Source organism: Anopheles gambiae, chromosome 2 (genome assembly GCF_943734735.2).
Source record: "Anopheles gambiae chromosome 2, idAnoGambNW_F1_1, whole genome shotgun sequence".
Lineage (NCBI taxonomy): Eukaryota > Metazoa > Arthropoda > Insecta > Diptera > Culicidae > Anopheles > Anopheles gambiae.
This window is the reverse complement of record NC_064601.1, coordinates 4,275,683-4,293,425: the sequence shown is the minus strand read 5'-3', so window position 1 is coordinate 4,293,425 and position 17,743 is coordinate 4,275,683. Positions and strand designations below refer to the sequence as shown.

The 17,743-nt window shown below is 49.2% G+C and overlaps 1 protein-coding gene across 2 annotated transcripts in view; it reads left to right on the top strand.

Moving 5' to 3' along the window:
* LOC1281766 (hemicentin-1) overlaps nt 1-17,743 on the top strand; it is a 51,043-nt gene that overhangs the window by 22,079 nt on the left and 11,221 nt on the right. For both annotated transcript variants that reach the window (XM_061644257.1, XM_061644258.1), the window contains exons 3-8: nt 11,247-11,588; nt 12,165-12,275; nt 12,366-12,569; nt 12,670-12,821; nt 14,443-14,587; nt 16,805-16,935. In XM_061644257.1, coding sequence (XP_061500241.1) covers nt 11,247-11,588; nt 12,165-12,275; nt 12,366-12,569; nt 12,670-12,821; nt 14,443-14,587; nt 16,805-16,935 — 1,085 coding nt within the window. The remainder of the gene's footprint in view (nt 1-11,246; nt 11,589-12,164; nt 12,276-12,365; nt 12,570-12,669; nt 12,822-14,442; nt 14,588-16,804; nt 16,936-17,743) is intronic.

The window sequence follows — 17,743 nt, the reverse complement described above, 5'->3', positions numbered from 1 at the left end:
TAGGGGGAAGTGTTAACCATACTCGGTTGTCTGAATGGGGTAAGTTGCTTTTGTAGTTCGCGTCCCATTTATGGGATTGATGCCGAAATGGTGCTACGAGGGATTTTCTTTTCATTATTTGCGTATCACCATTGCTTTCGATTTAAGGACTTTGTGAGGCTAATACGGTCCGATGGAAATACATTCCGCAAAACTGGATCACAATGTAACAGGAAAAATGGATAAGAAATCGAAGTTTACACAGACGAACTAAGAACTCACTAAGACATTGTTAATGGATTAGCTTTTTTTGTTTCAATTTCATTTACTTCCTCAAAAAGCTCTCAACTTAAAAACCATAAATAATAATTTGTTACACTGTATGTACTCTCAGCTAAGCGACAACAAACGCTTCTGTTCCCTTCGTAAAACACGGTTCACACAATCTGTATGCACTTTGCAAAACAAGCTCAGCCAGCGATCCACCGGCAGTGCACTCACGCTTGACAATGAGCTAATTGGACACTGTTTATAGAGATGCATGTATTTGTGTATGTGTGTGTGCCTTATCACAAGCTTAACAACTCCACAATGCATCCCCACAACGCACGATACTACCAGGAATTTGTGTCGAGTTTTCCAAGCCCGGTCCCGGCGAAACTTTGGCCCCGAGGATTATGAGTAACAGCAAAACGGAAACATAAAAACACAGAGAGAGAGAAAGAGAAGCAAACATAAGTCGTGTCGGGGAACTTACTACTTTAGCCGCGACAACATTATAACTTCAGCGGCACAAATAAATCCCTCCGTGTAATCGAGCCTCCGCTCAGTGCTCGGCCCATTTCCACATATGGTCTGTCAGCGCGACAAAACATAAAACAGAAGCTTGCCAGTCCACCCACGCTTATCTGCCATCTGTTTGATGGGTGGTGGGAAGGTAGGGGACGACAGGTGAAGGAGGCGGAGGCTTTTTGTCGTTTTATCACCTACGCCCAGTGGGCTCATCTTTTGCCATCATCCGCAGAATGTCGTTACTCGCTTTCGCTTGTCGTTGTCGGTTTTCTTTCCCTTCACACACACACACACACACACATACTGAGACCATTGGGAAACGGGAATGGTACGGACGCGGTTTCGCTATCTTTTTTGCGATGGCGCTCCATTTTCCACACGTGACACCGTGTGTGTGTATGCGTTTTGTGCCAGCGGGCTTCTCTGTGGTTCACAAAATGAAGCGTAAAAACGGAAAAGAAATACCATAAAACCAGCAGCCCGTCCTGGCTGCTGGCTGTTTTTGGGCCGTGGAAGGACCAACCGCGATTCTTCCATCTTTTTCCCCGTTCCCCGACACGCCGTCACCGAGCTGCTGAAAGGTGAAGACAGGCGAATGCGCTTCGAGTGAAAAACTCCCTTTGAGACCGGCGGCAAGCGTAAAACCAAATGTTGTAACACACGTTGTGCAATAAATAATAAGAGTGGGAAAGCGACATAAACAACAAAAAACAAACACGCTACACCACATCTTCGCTATCTCGCTCCGTCTGTGACATCCCATTCATCCAGCGGGTTGATGCATATGAAGCGCGTACCGCAACCCATGTAAGCCGTGGTCGCGATGCCATAATCGCTCGGAAAGGACTCCGTTTTCCCGGACGTATAACCGTTCTGCTTCAACGCTTGCAAAACGACGGATTGACGTGTTCGGTATTGCTTTCGGGTTTGCCAGTTCGAGTATCGGGCACGCGCCTCCCCAGTCCCCAGCTATTGCTCCCAACACTGGGCAAAGGATTGCGTGCTGATCACTAGAGTGCGCTGTTGCGACTACAAAAGTGTAATTACTTATCGCGCTGGTCGCATCTTAATTTATGCAACATTAATTAGCATACGGCCGCTTCCACTCCCCCCCCCCCCCTTCCCCCGGGGGTCTGTCCATCCTTCGAGCCAACCTTTCGCAACACGAAGGACATAAAGCAGCGGTTCCGAGACTGAGCCAGCTCGCGCCAGCACTGCCACACTAACGGCCAACGAATCTTCCAATTCTGGTGAAAGATTTTATTGGCCTGGCAAACAAACTCCTTTCAAGCACCCGCCCCCGGGACCGGCTACCATCTGATAAGACACGACTTAATTGATGGCCATGAAAGGAGGGCTTGTACTGTGATGTACTGTTGGTTCGGTTTTCTTTTTTTTCTCCTTTTTTTGGTTCACCTCTTCGCTTAACCTTCGTGGCGGGGTTTTGTACGGAGGAAATGTTAAACCAGTTCGCCACCCGTTTCCCAGTCCTTAATGGTGGACCCTTGCCCACTGGGTGTGGTGAGGGGGTATGATGGGGTGAATTGTTTTAGAGCGTTTCCTAATTGTTTATTGCACAGGGCGCTCGTTGATGTTGATGGGGCTGGTTGGTAGGACGCGAAAGGAACCAGAGCACGAGTCGAATATTTATTTTAAAACGGACCGTTTCCATAATTAAAATTACACCTGCGAGAGCAAACGAAACGAGAGCTTGTTTTAATGAAGGAATGTTTATGTCGTGGAGTTGTTTGTGTATTCGAAAATTGTTCTGTAAATTATGTACTTTTATAAGTTTCGTAAATAAGGTTCATAGATTACAGATACGATATCCAAAGACGTTATGATCTTCAATGAACTAATCCAATTGTCGCATTCACTTTGTTGTTGCAAAAGCTTTTAAAGTGAAAGAAGAACAAAATCAGAATCTAACTTATCTGATCGTCGCGTCAAAATTCTATTCACTGTATCAAACGCTTACTTCTTATCGTGCCGGATCGCTCATCGCTCGTGTTTCACAGTCTTTTCACGCGAAACAATCTTCTCGCCAACTTTGTACAAACGGCCAGAAACACACCTACACACGGCCAAAAGCCCAATAAGAACGCTCCTCCCCCCACCCCGCTCGGTTGGCCTTATTTTACCTAAATGAAGGATGGAAAAACAAAACCAAGTGTGCACCCCCGTCCATAGGCTCCAACGGGACCCGAAGCGACTCGACCCGAATCGGGTGGGTTGTAATGAAAAATTCCTAATTGTAAGCACGGTAAACAAGCTCAGCTTTGCTCAAGTTTGCTGAAGCAACAACAAAAAACAGCGCTCACCTCGACTAACGAATCCTGCATCCAGCAAAAGGCAAGAAAGCCGCGCCCCCCAAGCGACGGGTGGAAGAGGGAGTGTTCTCGCGCACTGCGCGGACTCCTTATTGCCGGGGTTGGCCGGCCGGTGAATGGGAAAAATCTTATCTCTCTATAAATTGCCATAATGGATTTTATTAATCATCTTCATAAGCTATTACGTGCCGGGGGTTCATCCGGCGCGATGCAAACCAACACACACACACACACACAAATCCTCCCCAAGAGCCGGAAGTGTGCACCGACGCACCCGCCCAACCGACGGAAATGTGACGGAAGTGTGTCGAGGGAGTGAGCGAAACGGAGCAAAAAAAAAAAGCGAAACCAAATTCACCCTTGGCTCTACCGTGAATTGTGACCAACGCCGTGGCGTGGCGTCGGCGAGCGGTAAGTGAACAGGGACAGGGGAGAGCGCAGCGGGTTAAAATAAACTTCCGGCGAATTTTTGCTTAACGTCGGCCGAACACATTCCGGTTTTGCGGCCCCGGGTACATGACTTTTATTCATGTCGACGTGTTGAGGTGATCTTCTTCTTTTGCTTCGTTTTTGTGTGTGTGTGTGCCATTTTTTCTTTTTTTTTGTGTTCCATCACTCCCTTCGCTGTGCTCCGTTCTGCCCTGACGCCTGCTGACGCTGCTTCCGTGCCGTTTGCCCATTCCGCGTGGTCCACTCGCTTGCCCCCGTCCCCTTTCCCCCTCACCCACCCCCCTCATGTTTGCATGTCCCCAGCCAGCGAACGCCTGAGCGTGCTTTACCGTGTCTCGGTATGTGTGGTGGTCTCATTTTTGCGGCAAAACCATCAAGAGACCTGCGGGGTCGTCGTTGTCGTTTTACGGAAAATTAAAAGCTCCCAGAAAAGTGGGACATTTTCCGAAAAGTGTTGTGCGCTACGGTACGCAGCAAGAGGGAAAGGGGGGCAGAAAGGGGCGGACGAGTTCCGGCCGAACATAACAACACACAAACTAAAGTTTAGCAGCAGTTTCGAGCGCCGTTTTTGTGAAAGCTTTTTAAGCGTTTTTCTCTCTCCGATGGGAGGCGTTTGCTGCCACACGGTCCCTTGTGTGTGGTGGTGGTGGTGGTGGTGGTGCCTCGGGATACAGCAAGTATGCACTATTTTTTCTCTCTCTTCCCTCTGCTCGCTGCTAGCCAGTGTAGTTGCTGCCTGTTATGCTCGGTCGCTCCCTCGCTCTCCCCTTGGCCTGTTGCAAAGGAGCAACACGATCCCCATTTATTCTTTGGATGCTTATCGTGCACGGTAACCTGGTTCCCCTCTGGGTGCTTTGGCTTCTTGCTGGCTGTGTTGTGGGGATTTTGGCTTGGGATGACGGGGTACACAGCAGACATCATGAATGTCCCGGCACACACACACACAACAATCCCGGGTTGGCAGGCTAAGCACTACTAACCACCCAGCCCGTCCCACGCTGACTAGAGATTGTTCGCCAGAGATTATGGTTCGGGCTGTGCTCCCGGGTCGCCCGGACACGGCTTGCGTCCGGCTTCCAGCGTACCGTTTTAATGGTCCAGGTGGGTGGTGGGCTGTGGCGTAACCCACCCACCTGGATGTGGGCTGAACGAGGAAGGAGCAGGGAAAGAGGCGAGGGATGCATTGGACCGAGCGTCCGATTAATTATTCAAAAGCTCAAATTCATACCGTCACAGCATGGGAAGAACGGAACAAGAGCGGACGGGATTTGGTGGGCTACGGAAAGATGGCACCGTCAGATGGCCCACTGTGACAGTGCGCGCCAGAATGACTGAGCCGAGGGACGAGAGTGCGGGATATTTAAGGGCGGAAGTTGTGCTTCGGAAATCCCGCCGTACGCTGAGGCTGTGAATTGAATGTAAATGGTTTCTGCACTCCAGGTAAGCCGGTGGATCGGGGGGGAAATGCGACGGTGGATGGGCCCATTGGCGAGCAGATTTTGAGCCCCGTTTTTCCTAGCCGGTTGTTGTTTGTAAGCCAGGACCAGGACCAGGACGTAAAATGACCACAGTGAAGTGAAAAGCTGCTGAGCGTCGGTTGCAAGTTGGCATTGCTTGTTGGGGCTTTTTTGTGGCCTCGTTTAACCTGTTAGTTGCGCTATCCATTGAGAGGTAGAGTGGGAGTGGGACATTTATGCTAGCTGCTCCGGGAACTGCAGCCGAAAGCTTTGCGGCTGAAAATTAACAGTATCCTAAATAAACAATAAACATGGCCATTCAATGCATTATGCATTTCTCTGAATTCAAACGACATGGAGATATCTAGTTTCGGATCGTTTTGTAAGAGTATTTAAAATTGGCTTTCAATGTGAGTGTCTCTTTGAAAAAGGATTCTGCTGTTATTGTCCTTCTTTGCCGCAAATCCTTGAAAGTTGACGTATAAATCAGATTACACATAACCTCATAACGTAGTGTAGCTCTTTCCTTAAATTAAATCAATCCTTAAACCCAATTGTGTTTAAAGAGATCACCATTCTCCAGTTGCACAAAGTGCTTCCAACGAATCCCCTTTTTCAACATCTTCAATACACCAACAAGACACTCTCTCATACACACACAAACCGACGGCGCTGCAAGTATAACCCTATTGCGGTGATTTTCAAATTGTCGCCATCTTGAGAACGTGAGTCAGCTGGCGGCTTTGCTATGACGTCAAGTACGGTGGTGTGCTTCTTTCTTTTTTTCCCGGGGGTAAGAAAACTCAACACACCAACACACAAGAATACACACATTCACACACACGGGGACTCAAACTCTGACCAAACCAGTCTGGTTTTCCATTTCTTCGCCTTCGAGTACGGCCAATCGATCGATGCTGCACAAAAACTACCGGCAAAAGTAGCAGAAAAGTGTGCTGCCGTTTCGAACCGGAAAAACCACACAGAGCGTGTTTTGTGGCGTCGACAACTCGTACACTTCCTCTCGCTGGCGCTGGAGTCCCGCAGGGGTTCCCCGAAACTGCAACCGTGCTAGCTAGTCCGCTCGTGGTGAAGCGCCTTGCTCGCTAGCTTTCTCGTTTTCAGATGTCGGTCAGAGCGCAAAGTGTGCTGCAGTTGTGCCTTGCCATGTTTCGATTTCTGCCTCAGTACTGACTCAGCTCTAGCGAACCTGCTGAAGTGCTTCCCAGCGACTCCCTCCACTCCTTCGGGAAAGCGTCTTGCCCGCCCAGGGTACGCTGATACTGGCCAATCATATACCTCCTCTTTGCTCGAGGACGGTCAACTCTCACTCAACGCCGCACTAACGGATGCGGATAAACCCCAGCGCACAGGATATCGAGTAAGTGGCAGTATAGTAGAGTGCAGCACACATCCACACACAGAGACCAGCACAGACACACCAAAGTGCCAACAAGCGCCACGTCGCACCTTTCCGCAGGACGGTGCAAATTTCCCTCGTTTATCCACGCTAGCCGGATTGGGCAAGATTATGTGCTCGCACGATCAATAAATTTAGCCCTAACCTTCAGCAGCTGCTGCTGCTTCGTGCTCCGTGCTTGACCGCACCCGCAAGTGGCCAGCATTTCGACAGGGTTGTTTTCCGTTGCCGGTCGGTTAAAGCCCGAAAGCCTCCACCCGCGTGTCCAAATTCCATTCGATAGGAGTAACTTTTTCGGTGCAAATGAAAGTGGCAATAGGGGGGAAGGTAGGCTGACGGCAAAGACAACACGGGCCGCAGAAAAACTCGGTCCTCGATACCGGGAATGCTAACTTTTGACAGACACAGAAACGGGAGGACGGCCTCGGGAGCTGACAGGGAAGGCACATCAGATAAAGTAAGGGACAGGCCACAAGCCGGCTGCTGAGGGCCAATCGTGCCGCATAAAGAAGACATTGGCCGGTTTCGATTGTTCGAAAGGGCGGGAGGAGAGTCTGTTCGTGTGCGTGTGTGTGTGTCACATGCGCTGCGGGAAAGGGTTTAATGTGAAGTCTATTTTAGAATTTCCTACCCACTGGTGAAAATGCGGGCAGCAGCTTGCGGACAGCAAAACGGTCCCACAAACACACACACACACACAGAGATCACACAGAGAGATCGGTCAATGGATTAAATTTGATAAAGGTTAAGACATTCGCCGACTCTGCCGCCATCGCCGTCGTCGTGTAAATCGGTCCGGTTGGCTCTGTTCGAACGGGTCGAAGCCCGAAACACGCCGCCCGTTGAATATTTGATCGCTCGGTAAAGGCAAAACGAGCGGGCATGAGCGGTTTTAATATTTGACACTTTTCCAACACAAACCGCAATGATAGGGCATGTGAATTAATCATGACGCCGTATCGAATGCACGAACGGAAAGGGCACTGTAAAAAAGGAGTTTTGCGTGTTTGTGTGTGTGTGTGTGTGTGTGCTGCTTTGATCCATGTTCAAACCCTTCCAGCGCGTTCCGTGGGTTCAGTTCAGGTTCAAATTGAATGCTCGACCCATATAAGCCGAAACCGATCCCTGGTCCGTTCCAGTTCCAGGACGTGGAAGAGTCAGGGGACAAACACACGCCAAAAAAATACACGCCTCAATGTCGAGCCCAAAATTAATGACGATTCGAAATCAATCGAAAAACCTACCAATTCAATCATCAATCGAACTCGCAGCCCACCCAGAAGGTGAAGTCCTTTGCAGCGAGAGAGGGGAATCTCGTTCGGGTTCGTGGTTTTGATTTATGGCGGCTTTGAGCTTCGGCCCCGTTCGATAAGGCGAACCAACGGGGTAAATGGAAAGTAAAAACGGTTCCGTTAATTAATCGAGCGCTTGGAATTGCAAGGCGAGCAGGAGAACCAACAAAAAAAAAACGATCGCCCTGTTTCTAGAAGGCGGACATTTCCGTTCGATTGCGGTGCAGAACGCACACCGCCGTGCCCTATAATCAGGTACGTCGGGTCTTTCACGCTACGGCTCACCCACGTTTGTTTGATTTATTTTCCTCGGGTCTGTGGGTTTTTTTCGTTCAATGCTTTCCTGCTTGTTTTGCCTACCTTTTTACCTTCGAAACGGTACGGGCTCGGGCTCGGGTTTGCGCGGAACGGTCAGGGCTCGGCTGTCGGCAATTAAAATTGTTCCGGGCGCGTTCGCGTTTGTGGCATTCCGGGACACAGGAGGCACACACACACACACTCACTCGCTTTCCCGGTAGGTGGCACGGAAGTGGCAAACAAACACACCGGGAAATGCCGAAAAGGTGGATCGCGATAGCATTTTTTGTTCCTCGAACGATGATGTTCCTTCCTACCTGCGTACTGTTCGCACTCCCTTCCAAGAGCCCAACGGCAGAAAGGAGCCTTGTAAATATTGATTAACAACCGGGTCGGTATGATTGAACGCAAAAGACTTTCGGGGCAGGCAAATCAAACGGTCAATGTCAACGCGATTGCATTGAGAGCTTTACAGGCTGCGGTAGTAAAGCTAGCAACGTAAGGGATTTGGGTCGTCCGACCTAACGGGAAAGCTTTCTAATTGAAAATGTACTTCCACTAATCTCGATTGGCACGGTTGTTAGGCAGTCGATAGGAAGCGAATAGCATTCGTAAAGGTGGGTACGATTTGGGTTTGTAGCAATGTTGCTGCTAATCATTCCAATTTTAATGCCTCTAACAACTTCCACGCGAACGTTTCTCACCTCTCGTTTGCTGCGAGCAGGTGGTATGTTGTACACAGCAGCATACAAACCGCGCACAAACAACATCGAACTAACAGCGTAATTAAAATCTACCTAAAAATAAGACTAAAAAAACGACACTCAAGAAAGTTTTCCTCTCGGAACAAAAATCGAAACATGTTTAAGCGACCTTTAGAACATGCTCGTTGGTAACCAACCGCACTGAGTGAACAAAAGCTCTGCGTGTGTGTGTGTGTATGTGTGTTTGTGTTGGGAAAGGAAATCTACTTTTCCTTCGTTTTCGGTTTCACTCTGCTGCAACACATCGAAAGCGCGGGTGGTGCCCGTAAAGAAAATTGAACCTTTTTTTTCTTGCTTACCCGCAGCCGTGAGATGTTATCCGGCGTGGGCTTACCGGGGCCGCGTAGCTTCGGGGGGCTTTCTGGGGTTTAATTGCATTAAAGCTGACAAAAAGGCGCAGCGCCCCCAAAAAAAGGTTGGCAGCGTGTGTCAGCGGACCCCAGGCATGTTGGGTCGGCAGGCCCTTGCGCTTTCGCTTCATCCAACTTAAAGGTAAACAGAGTCTTTGTTGGTGTCTGTGTGTGCGAATATTTTCTTTTATGGCTTTGTGCTATGTAATAAAAGATCAAAAATAATGTTTGCAACAAAATGAAGGGGCAAATATTCAATGGGACTAAACAAAACAACATCGCTTCTTTGGTCCTTCGACCCGGATAGACACATTACGAGATAGAAATTAAGCTTTGGTTCATACATAAATAGAGAAATTATAATAAAAAAATTGAAATGTATATCAATCATCTAATATTTTATGGAAAAAAACAGCTCATTGGACTAAAAGCTGATCGTAATTATTCACACACCCCTGAATTTCAATGTCTATGCACACAAGAAGCATATTCAATATCTAATAAGCGCACGCTCCGAACTCATGATTATGTTCAGTGATTTTCACCACAGGCCCAATAACCACCCAATAGTGTCGGTTGTTTACATTGACGTAATTCGACAGCATAGAAAACTACTCCACCGAAACAACACTCCAGCACCCAGGGAAGAAAGATGATGTAGGGAAAGGCAGTAAAGTAGTGCTAGCTACCGAGGATGGCAAAAATGCCAGTGATAAATAAATAAACAAAACCCTTTACACCACCACCCCTTTACCACCACTACCCTCCGTAGCGCAATGCTGTACTGTACGGTTCAGTGGCGCTCATGCCGTCGCGTTCTGCTCTACCGTCGGTCGGTTGGTTGTGGCACAGGTGGTATTTATGAATTGATGATGGTCGTTTTTTACAGGCACACGAGCGCCATCGTACGAATGGCACTAGACATGAGGCTGTGTGTTTGGGTGTGAGTATGCGATTGGGCGGGATGAGTGGGCGAGCAGGCTCGCTGGGTGGCGCTGCGAGTGAAGTATCCTAACAACGACAACGAGCGCTATAACAATAACAATGAAGTGTAATAAAATAAAGTTCAAACGGTGGAACGTAATCCGATGTGTGGTGTGGCCTTCGTTGGTTCGTTGGTTCGCTGCAGCGGGAGCGTAGCGGTGTGTGTGTACAGAACCAGCCACCCACCGCCCATCTCGTTGGCACGGAAATTAGTCAACCAAATGAGTGCCTCTCGAGCGAATGCGGCCTCCACCGAGACGAACAGGAACAGGCAGCGGGAGCAAGGATTGGATGGATCAAATTCGTTTCATGTGCCGGGATCACCGGGGTGTGCTTTTGAAGTAGTCCCTTCCCTGCTGTCCGGGATGCCGAGGCTGCCGGCCCAGGCTACACATACTTTGCTTTGACTGATGCTAGCTTACGGCTTATCGGGGCGGAATGGGATTATGCTTTGGGTTTGGGCTTTTTGCCCTTGCGTCCTGCCTTGGTTCGGGACCCGTTCGGGGCTCGACCATCATGTCCGGTCGTCAAGGGACACGAAGCTTTTGTGATTCCGGCACTAGATTGCCGGAAAGCGCCATCGTCCCACCGATGGGGATTTTGGGACAGGGCCATAAACGTCACCGAGGTCCCTTTTAATAGCGCCCGGCGATCCCGGTTTCACCTGTGTGCGCGCGTTTCCCGCTGCGCCGATGGGCGTCCCGCCGGTCCGCCATCGTAAATAAGTGAGCGATTTCAAAGGATAAATCCGGGGTGAGCGCAGAGAATTAAAGTTATTGACGTAGTGGTGATAAGCCCCGCAGCTTTGCCAGGCGAATGTGTGTTGATCGATTCGGTGCGGAAAACATGACATAAATGAGATTATTTTACCCAGACCCCCGTGATAACTATAACCTTCGCTTCGGTGTCAATCAACGGGGTGGGGGGGGGGAGTTGTGTGCGCCCTTATGGCTGACGGAGAATAGGGTTTTGCGCTAATTAAGCTATTGCTTTCATCGACGACAAAGTAAATATTCAGCTGGCCTTCGGTGCGATGTGGAACCACTTTAATGTTTGTTTGATTTTCATGTTTTTTCTCTCTCTCTCTCTCTCTCTTATTTTTTTTTCTCTCTCTCTCTCTCCACTCTCCAGTTCCCATCACGACGGTAAGCGGAGTGTTGGGCAAACAGGCCAGCCTGCCGTGCGACATCACGCCGCTCGAGCGGGACGATGCCGTGTACATGGTGCTCTGGTTCAAAGAGGACGACAACGAACCGCTCTACAACTTTGACGTGCGGGGCCGCCAGGTGGCACAGGCGCGCCTCTCCTCGTCGGACAAGTACTTCGGCAAGCGGGCCTTCTTCCGGGCCACCACCCACCCGGCCCAGCTGCTGGTGGACGAGATCAAGCTGTCGGACGAGGGCATGTACCGGTGCCGGGTAGACTTTCGCAATTCGCCCACGAGAAATCTCAAAATAAACTTCACTGTGATAGGTAAGAGTGACCGGGCGTCTCCACCGACTCTCGGTTGTTGCGGCAATTTGACACGTGTGGTTTGCAGCGAGCGATTAAGTTGTATCATTCGTTGAAGGTGACTGGCATGGTGTCAATCATCATTTAAAAAACAATTAAATAGATTCATCAATCACTCAAAGAGTCAATCAGAAAGGCAACATTGCGATCCAGAAGCATCTAGTCCATTAGAAGTCAATTGTGATGTAAACCCTGAATAGTTCAAATGAAAAGCTTCGTTGTGATTTAATCCACGCCGTTTAATAACGATTGTTCTTTCCTAGTTCCTTTCAACATTTAATTCCTTGCTCTGTTTTGACCCCAGCTAGCGATCAATAAACGAAAAAACGACACAATTTTAACCCTTTTTCCCCATTTTATCATTTTACCTTGTCCCACTGTAAGCCTTCCAGGGCTACAGGGACGGGTTTTCGCACAACGACCACACCTCAACTGATTGACAAATATCGCTCGCTGCTGTCACTCAACCGGTTTTGCGTTCCATGTTGTGCTCATCGTTTCCGTTTTCCCACCGGGGGCTGTTTTACCTCATTCCAGTGCCACCGGATCGGCCCATCATCTACGATTCGCGGCGCCGGGAAAAGGCCAACACGGTCGAGCCGTACAGCGAGGGCAGCGACATTGCCCTGATCTGCGAGGTCAAAGGAGGTAAGTGCCGTGCCGGGGAGGGTCATCGTCGCAAAAGGTCACATCTCATGTGACACTACACTGTGCCATGTTTTCCTCTCGCGATTCCAGGGCGACCCCGGCCAAACGTTACCTGGTACCTGGACAACAGCGTCATCGACGAGTCGTTCGAGACCCGCCCGGACGGGACGACGGTCAATCATCTGTCCTATCCAAACATTGGCCGACAGCATCTGGACGCCCGGCTGATGTGTGTCGCGAGCAATACGAACCTGACGCCGCCCAACAATAAAGTAGTCGTGCTGGACGTCAACCGTAAGTACCTTCCGACGAACTCAAGCTTCCCATCAGCGCGCGTGTGTGTGTGCATATGGAAATGAGCTGCTAAAGCGCAACGATGCTTCGATTTCCACAGTCAAACCGGTCGCCGTCCACATCATGGCCAAGGAAAAGTTCGTCTCCGCCGACAAGCGGTACGAGATTGAGTGCAAAAGTTCAGGCTCCCGCCCGGAAGCGGCCATCTCGTGGTGGAAAGGAACCCGAATGCTCAAGCGAGTGACCAAGAACGTAAGTATGGACGAGGACCCTCGGTTTGTAATTACAGGTTTGGGACGGCGTCACGGTTGGTTGGTCGTTTGCAAACGATCTCCCCTACGCTCTCCCCTTACAAGCACAGTTCCAAACAATTCCATTCACACGACACATGCCGTTCACTTTTTCCTGTGAAATGGAAAACATTGCCAAAGGGGCGAAAACCCCCGTCGCCATGTTAATGGGGAAAACACAGACCAACAATGTATTGCCTCATACCTTTAGGGCGATTGCGAACGCTATCTTTGAAGTGAACATAGTTCTGGGAAAACATTGTGCCAACAATCGAATTATATCGACTGTGGCCTTGTGACCACACATCGAACACACACGCACACACACGCCTAACTGCCGATCGCTACCGATGCCGTAAACAGAAATCGCTAAATATTAATTTTAAATCAAACCACAATTTCAACGCCCTGCACCACGAACACCTGCTGGCCCAGCTGGTGCAGGTGTTGCGACGTTTTCTGGGGCGTGCGCGAGCCCGCTCGCTCGCTAATTGCGCTCATAATTATGTTGCGTGTAGGTTGAATCAATGCATCGGACAGCCGAATTGTATTGTGCCGCCGGAGGAAATAATTAGCAAAACCAATCGGCAATAATTATTAATCAACAATTTCACGATATCCATTATTTGGCGCAGCGCTGGCCGGGGCGAAAGGTGGTCTATGTTTTTTTTCCTTCTTTTTTTGCTTTCTAATTCAAAAACTCATTCAAAGTAGCGCTGGCTTTGCTGCCGTACGACGCGGTGGGCTGGAGAGCATCCAAACTAATCTCGTTTGCAGACAACGCGCGAATAAATTGCATTGCAAATGATAATGCTAGCGACTGTTTGTGCTAGCAAACATGATCAAATTTTGCAATCGTTCGTTGTTGGCAGTTAGCATTGAACCTTTGGTGGAATAGTTGGTAGAAAACAATGTAGAATAGAACACCGCATTTGGCATTTAGTTTTTCCAATAATTCATTCTATAATACTCGGTTAAAAATGACCCAAACAAGAATGTTGACAAGATTGTACTATTTTCAGCCACCGATTGGCTTAAGCTTGGAGATTTTAGTCTGCCGCAATGTTATATAAACATGCTGTAAGCGTTTCCCATCTTCATATCATTCCAAATCAAATGCAATATATCACTACCGGGCAGCGCAAAATGTGCAGCGCATGAAACATAAATGTAATGCCAACACATTCCACTGCGAAAAAAGGCTCTGCAGTTCGGCGAATCAGTGTAATACTTTGTTGCAGCCTGATTGAACACATAGTATAAACACAGTCAAAGATCTTCCGCTGCCAGTGCCGGTGTGTGCTGCCATAAAAGGGAAGAGTGCCTCCAAGTGCTGAGCGTGAACGTGATTGAAATGTGTAACGCTGAGAACCTTTCTAACCGGCCCACAGCTACTGCTGTGGAAGTTGCTTGGTAACTGTTGCGAATTGGAACCGTGGCCATACTCGTTGCTTAACTTCTCCTCTGTCGCCTCGCATCGGTCAGTACATTTACTTTTGCCATTCAATTTCTCTTTCTCTCTCTCTCTCTCTCTCTCTCTCTCTCTCTCTCTCTCTCTCTCTCGCTTTCCATCTGTTCTGCAGTTTTCCGAGACGGGCAACCAATCACTCAGCGTTATATCGTACACGCCGACGGTGGACGATGATGGCAAATATTTGACCTGCCGGGCGGAGAACCCGCTCATCCCGGACAGCGCAATCGAGGACAAGTGGCGACTGGTGGTGCATTGTAAGTAGAGCCTTCCGCTAGCGTAGTGTAACGGGAAAAATCGCATTACATTTTAAAATTAAGCGTGCAGCTGGGCAGGGGGTTCAGCTCAAAACTCCTTTTATTTCCCAATTACGGCTGTAGGATTTTCGGTTTATGTGGCGATGGCGCAAAACTGTACACCGTTTATGGCGCTCCCTGCTTTAACGTCTCTATTCCGTCTCGGTCTTATTAACGTCTGTCTCTCTTTGGGGTTGCTCCGTGGTCTTCCGTGGCGGTGCGACCAGCAAATAAATCACTCAAGACACCAAAACACACACACACACACCCAGTCCGTGATTGAGTTCGAACTGGGCGGCAATGGATCGGAATTGGCTTCGAGCACTGCGCGAGCTGTGAGCAGTAGCAGCAGAAGCAGTAGTAAAAAACGGCACACGGAACAGCACACGGAAATTGAATTCCATTTACAGGCCTCCTCACCATCCGTCCTGCAGCATTCCTATCAGTTTTATTCGTCCACGGGTTCGATCGCAACGATAAAACTGTGCTGCCGTTCTGCCGATCGGCGCCGTGTGCTGCGTGTCCGGGTGCGTCTCGTTACGACCTCACCAGGCGTTTTATTGCGCTACCAATAAATGCTAAACTTCCACAAAGACCATCATCACTATTTTGCCTGCCAGGAAGTGGTTGGGAGGAAACGATCTCGCTCTTTCTCTCTCTTTCTCTCTTTGTTTTTCTCCCTGTATGCCTCCCTTTTCAGCAACGCGGTCCTGCGGAACGGTCCTAATTGAGACGCAACCGTATAAATCGTGATCGAGCAATCGAGGGTGCCGGTGACAAAAAAAAACACACGAAACAACAAACAAACGCACACTACACAGGTAAACCTTCCCGTTAAGGTAAACGGGAACACGATACACGGAAGCGTAAACGAAACGAAACGAAACCAAATCTAATAAATACTGTAGCATAAAACTGAAAATTAACTTATTCTCCCGCACCGAAAGTTTGTGAGTGTACGTTCGTTCGTTCGTTTCTGCGTTTTGTTGCTACTCACTTTAGTCACAAGAATGGGACTGAATCGGTCGTGCCTTCGTTGTTGGGCCATTGAGATTCTTCGGTGTTCGCTTTTTTTGCATTCAGATCGACTGTCCCACTTGTTCTGCCAGCGCTAGCATAGCATGTTGCTGTCTATTTATGTGTTGTGCCCTGGTGTGTTTATGCAACCGTGAAATGATAAAAAGCAGACACTTGAAATTGTCCTTTCGAAAGTCTCTACGGGTCCGTGCAGGGCGAGATGAAACTTTTGCTCCCACTTCTTTATCTTCTCTGAGATTCTCTTTCTTGCCTTTCCTCACGGCGTGCTCGGCGAAGAAGCGCCACTTAACCACGAGTGTAGAATACCAAAGAACCTGCCCTGCTGCCCGGACCGCCCGTGTACCGTTGACGAATAAAGTGTTTGTGCATGTGTTTGTGTCTTCGTGCCTCCAGTTCCACAACTCTCCCCCTTTCCCTTTCTCACAAAAGGTCCCCTTATCTCGCAGGATCGTAAATAAATAAGCAAAAAACGCGAACGTTAGCCAACGACAAGTAGCATAAAACTTGTCTCCTTATTGCACACCATCAACGCTCACCACCCTGGAGCGCGTGTGTTGTCTGGCCGGGTAGCGCAATAAAAACCGAAACCCGTAGACTACTACTTTTTCGACTGCAAGGGAAGGGAGAGAGAGAGAGAGAAAGAGAGAGCAGACCCATACCCATTTGCATCGGTTGCGGCAGATAAAGTGGCCAGAAGATTGTGCCGCCGTGTTTCGTTGCAGGCGCCCAATGGAAGAGTGATTCCAGCGGCCCGGGGTTTGATTACCGGATGATTTTACAAGTAAATCGCAGTACAGTAGTAGTGCTCCACTAAGAGAGCGTAATGGATGTTTTCCAGTCGTGACTTTTAGTTGCTTCCGGTGGTCTCTGAGTGCACTGTCGCTGCCGCCGCCGCCGTTCGTAATGCAACTTGGCTTTGGTTTTGTTGAATTTTTATATCGCTGTAAGTGTGTTTTACGACTGGCTTCGGAGCTGCCTGCCATGCCATCCAACGGGCCCAGGGAATAAAAGAGTTTTGCGCTAAACTTCCACTGGTTTGTTTCTGGTTTCTAAATTATGTTTACACTCTGGCAAAGTGATGACACCGTAATAAAAAGCTTACTTACCGCATTTTCTTCCTTTCCCATTCACCCACAACAGACATGCCGATCGTGACGCTCAAAATGGGATCATCTCTTAATCCGGACGACATTAAGGAGGGCGACGACATTTACTTCGACTGTCACATTCAATCGAACCCCAAACCCTACAAGCTGGCCTGGTATCACGATGTAAGTAGGATGGTTTATATGTTCGGTTGCCGTTTTACATCATCCGTCTGCTCGCAAACAAACAAACAGCAGAAAAAGAAAACGCGAACGAAGCGGGAAGGTTTTAGGGTCCGCGTCGCTCGAGAAACTATGCCACATTGCCTGCTCCTATCTCTCGATCGCATGCATTACCCTCCGCTCCCTCGGAAGCTGGCCGCTCTTCTCGAAGGCCGTTATAATCTTCTGCAAACCCATCGTGATGCGATGGGAGCCTCGTAAACGAGCGATTCGGTGCGATACTTCCCCCTGTTCCCTGGGACGTTCCGCTGAGCTCAGCAAGAATGGACCGTCCTTGGGCAAAACTGGCTTCCCCTGACCAAGAGTCTAGAGTACTGTTCCGCTGTTATGGAAGCAAAAAAAAAACCCTGATCATCCTGATGTGTGAGTGTGTGCCTCTCCGGTAACAAAGGAATACTCCTCGAGCTTTCCACCCACCGAGGGACAGCTCGGTCCAACAGCTCGGCTGCTATTCGGCTGCAACCTTGGACGGCGATTTGTCGGCGAGCTCGACGTGGTACTTGCTTGCCATTCCGTTTGCTTCCCCATGCCTGGATTCCTTTCCCATAAGCCCGTCCTGTGCTGTGTTTGATTTGCCTAACCACTGGAGGATTGGTTGTAAATGGGATTTGCGAAGCGGTGCGGCCCATCCACCGCCCGGGGGGCGCTGAGCGTTGAGCTGTTGCAAATGAGACCGGAGAATTGCGTTCTTTATGGCGTTACGTTCGGTACGCGCAGATTCCGGACCCTTCCGGCTTCAGTCGAGAGCGAT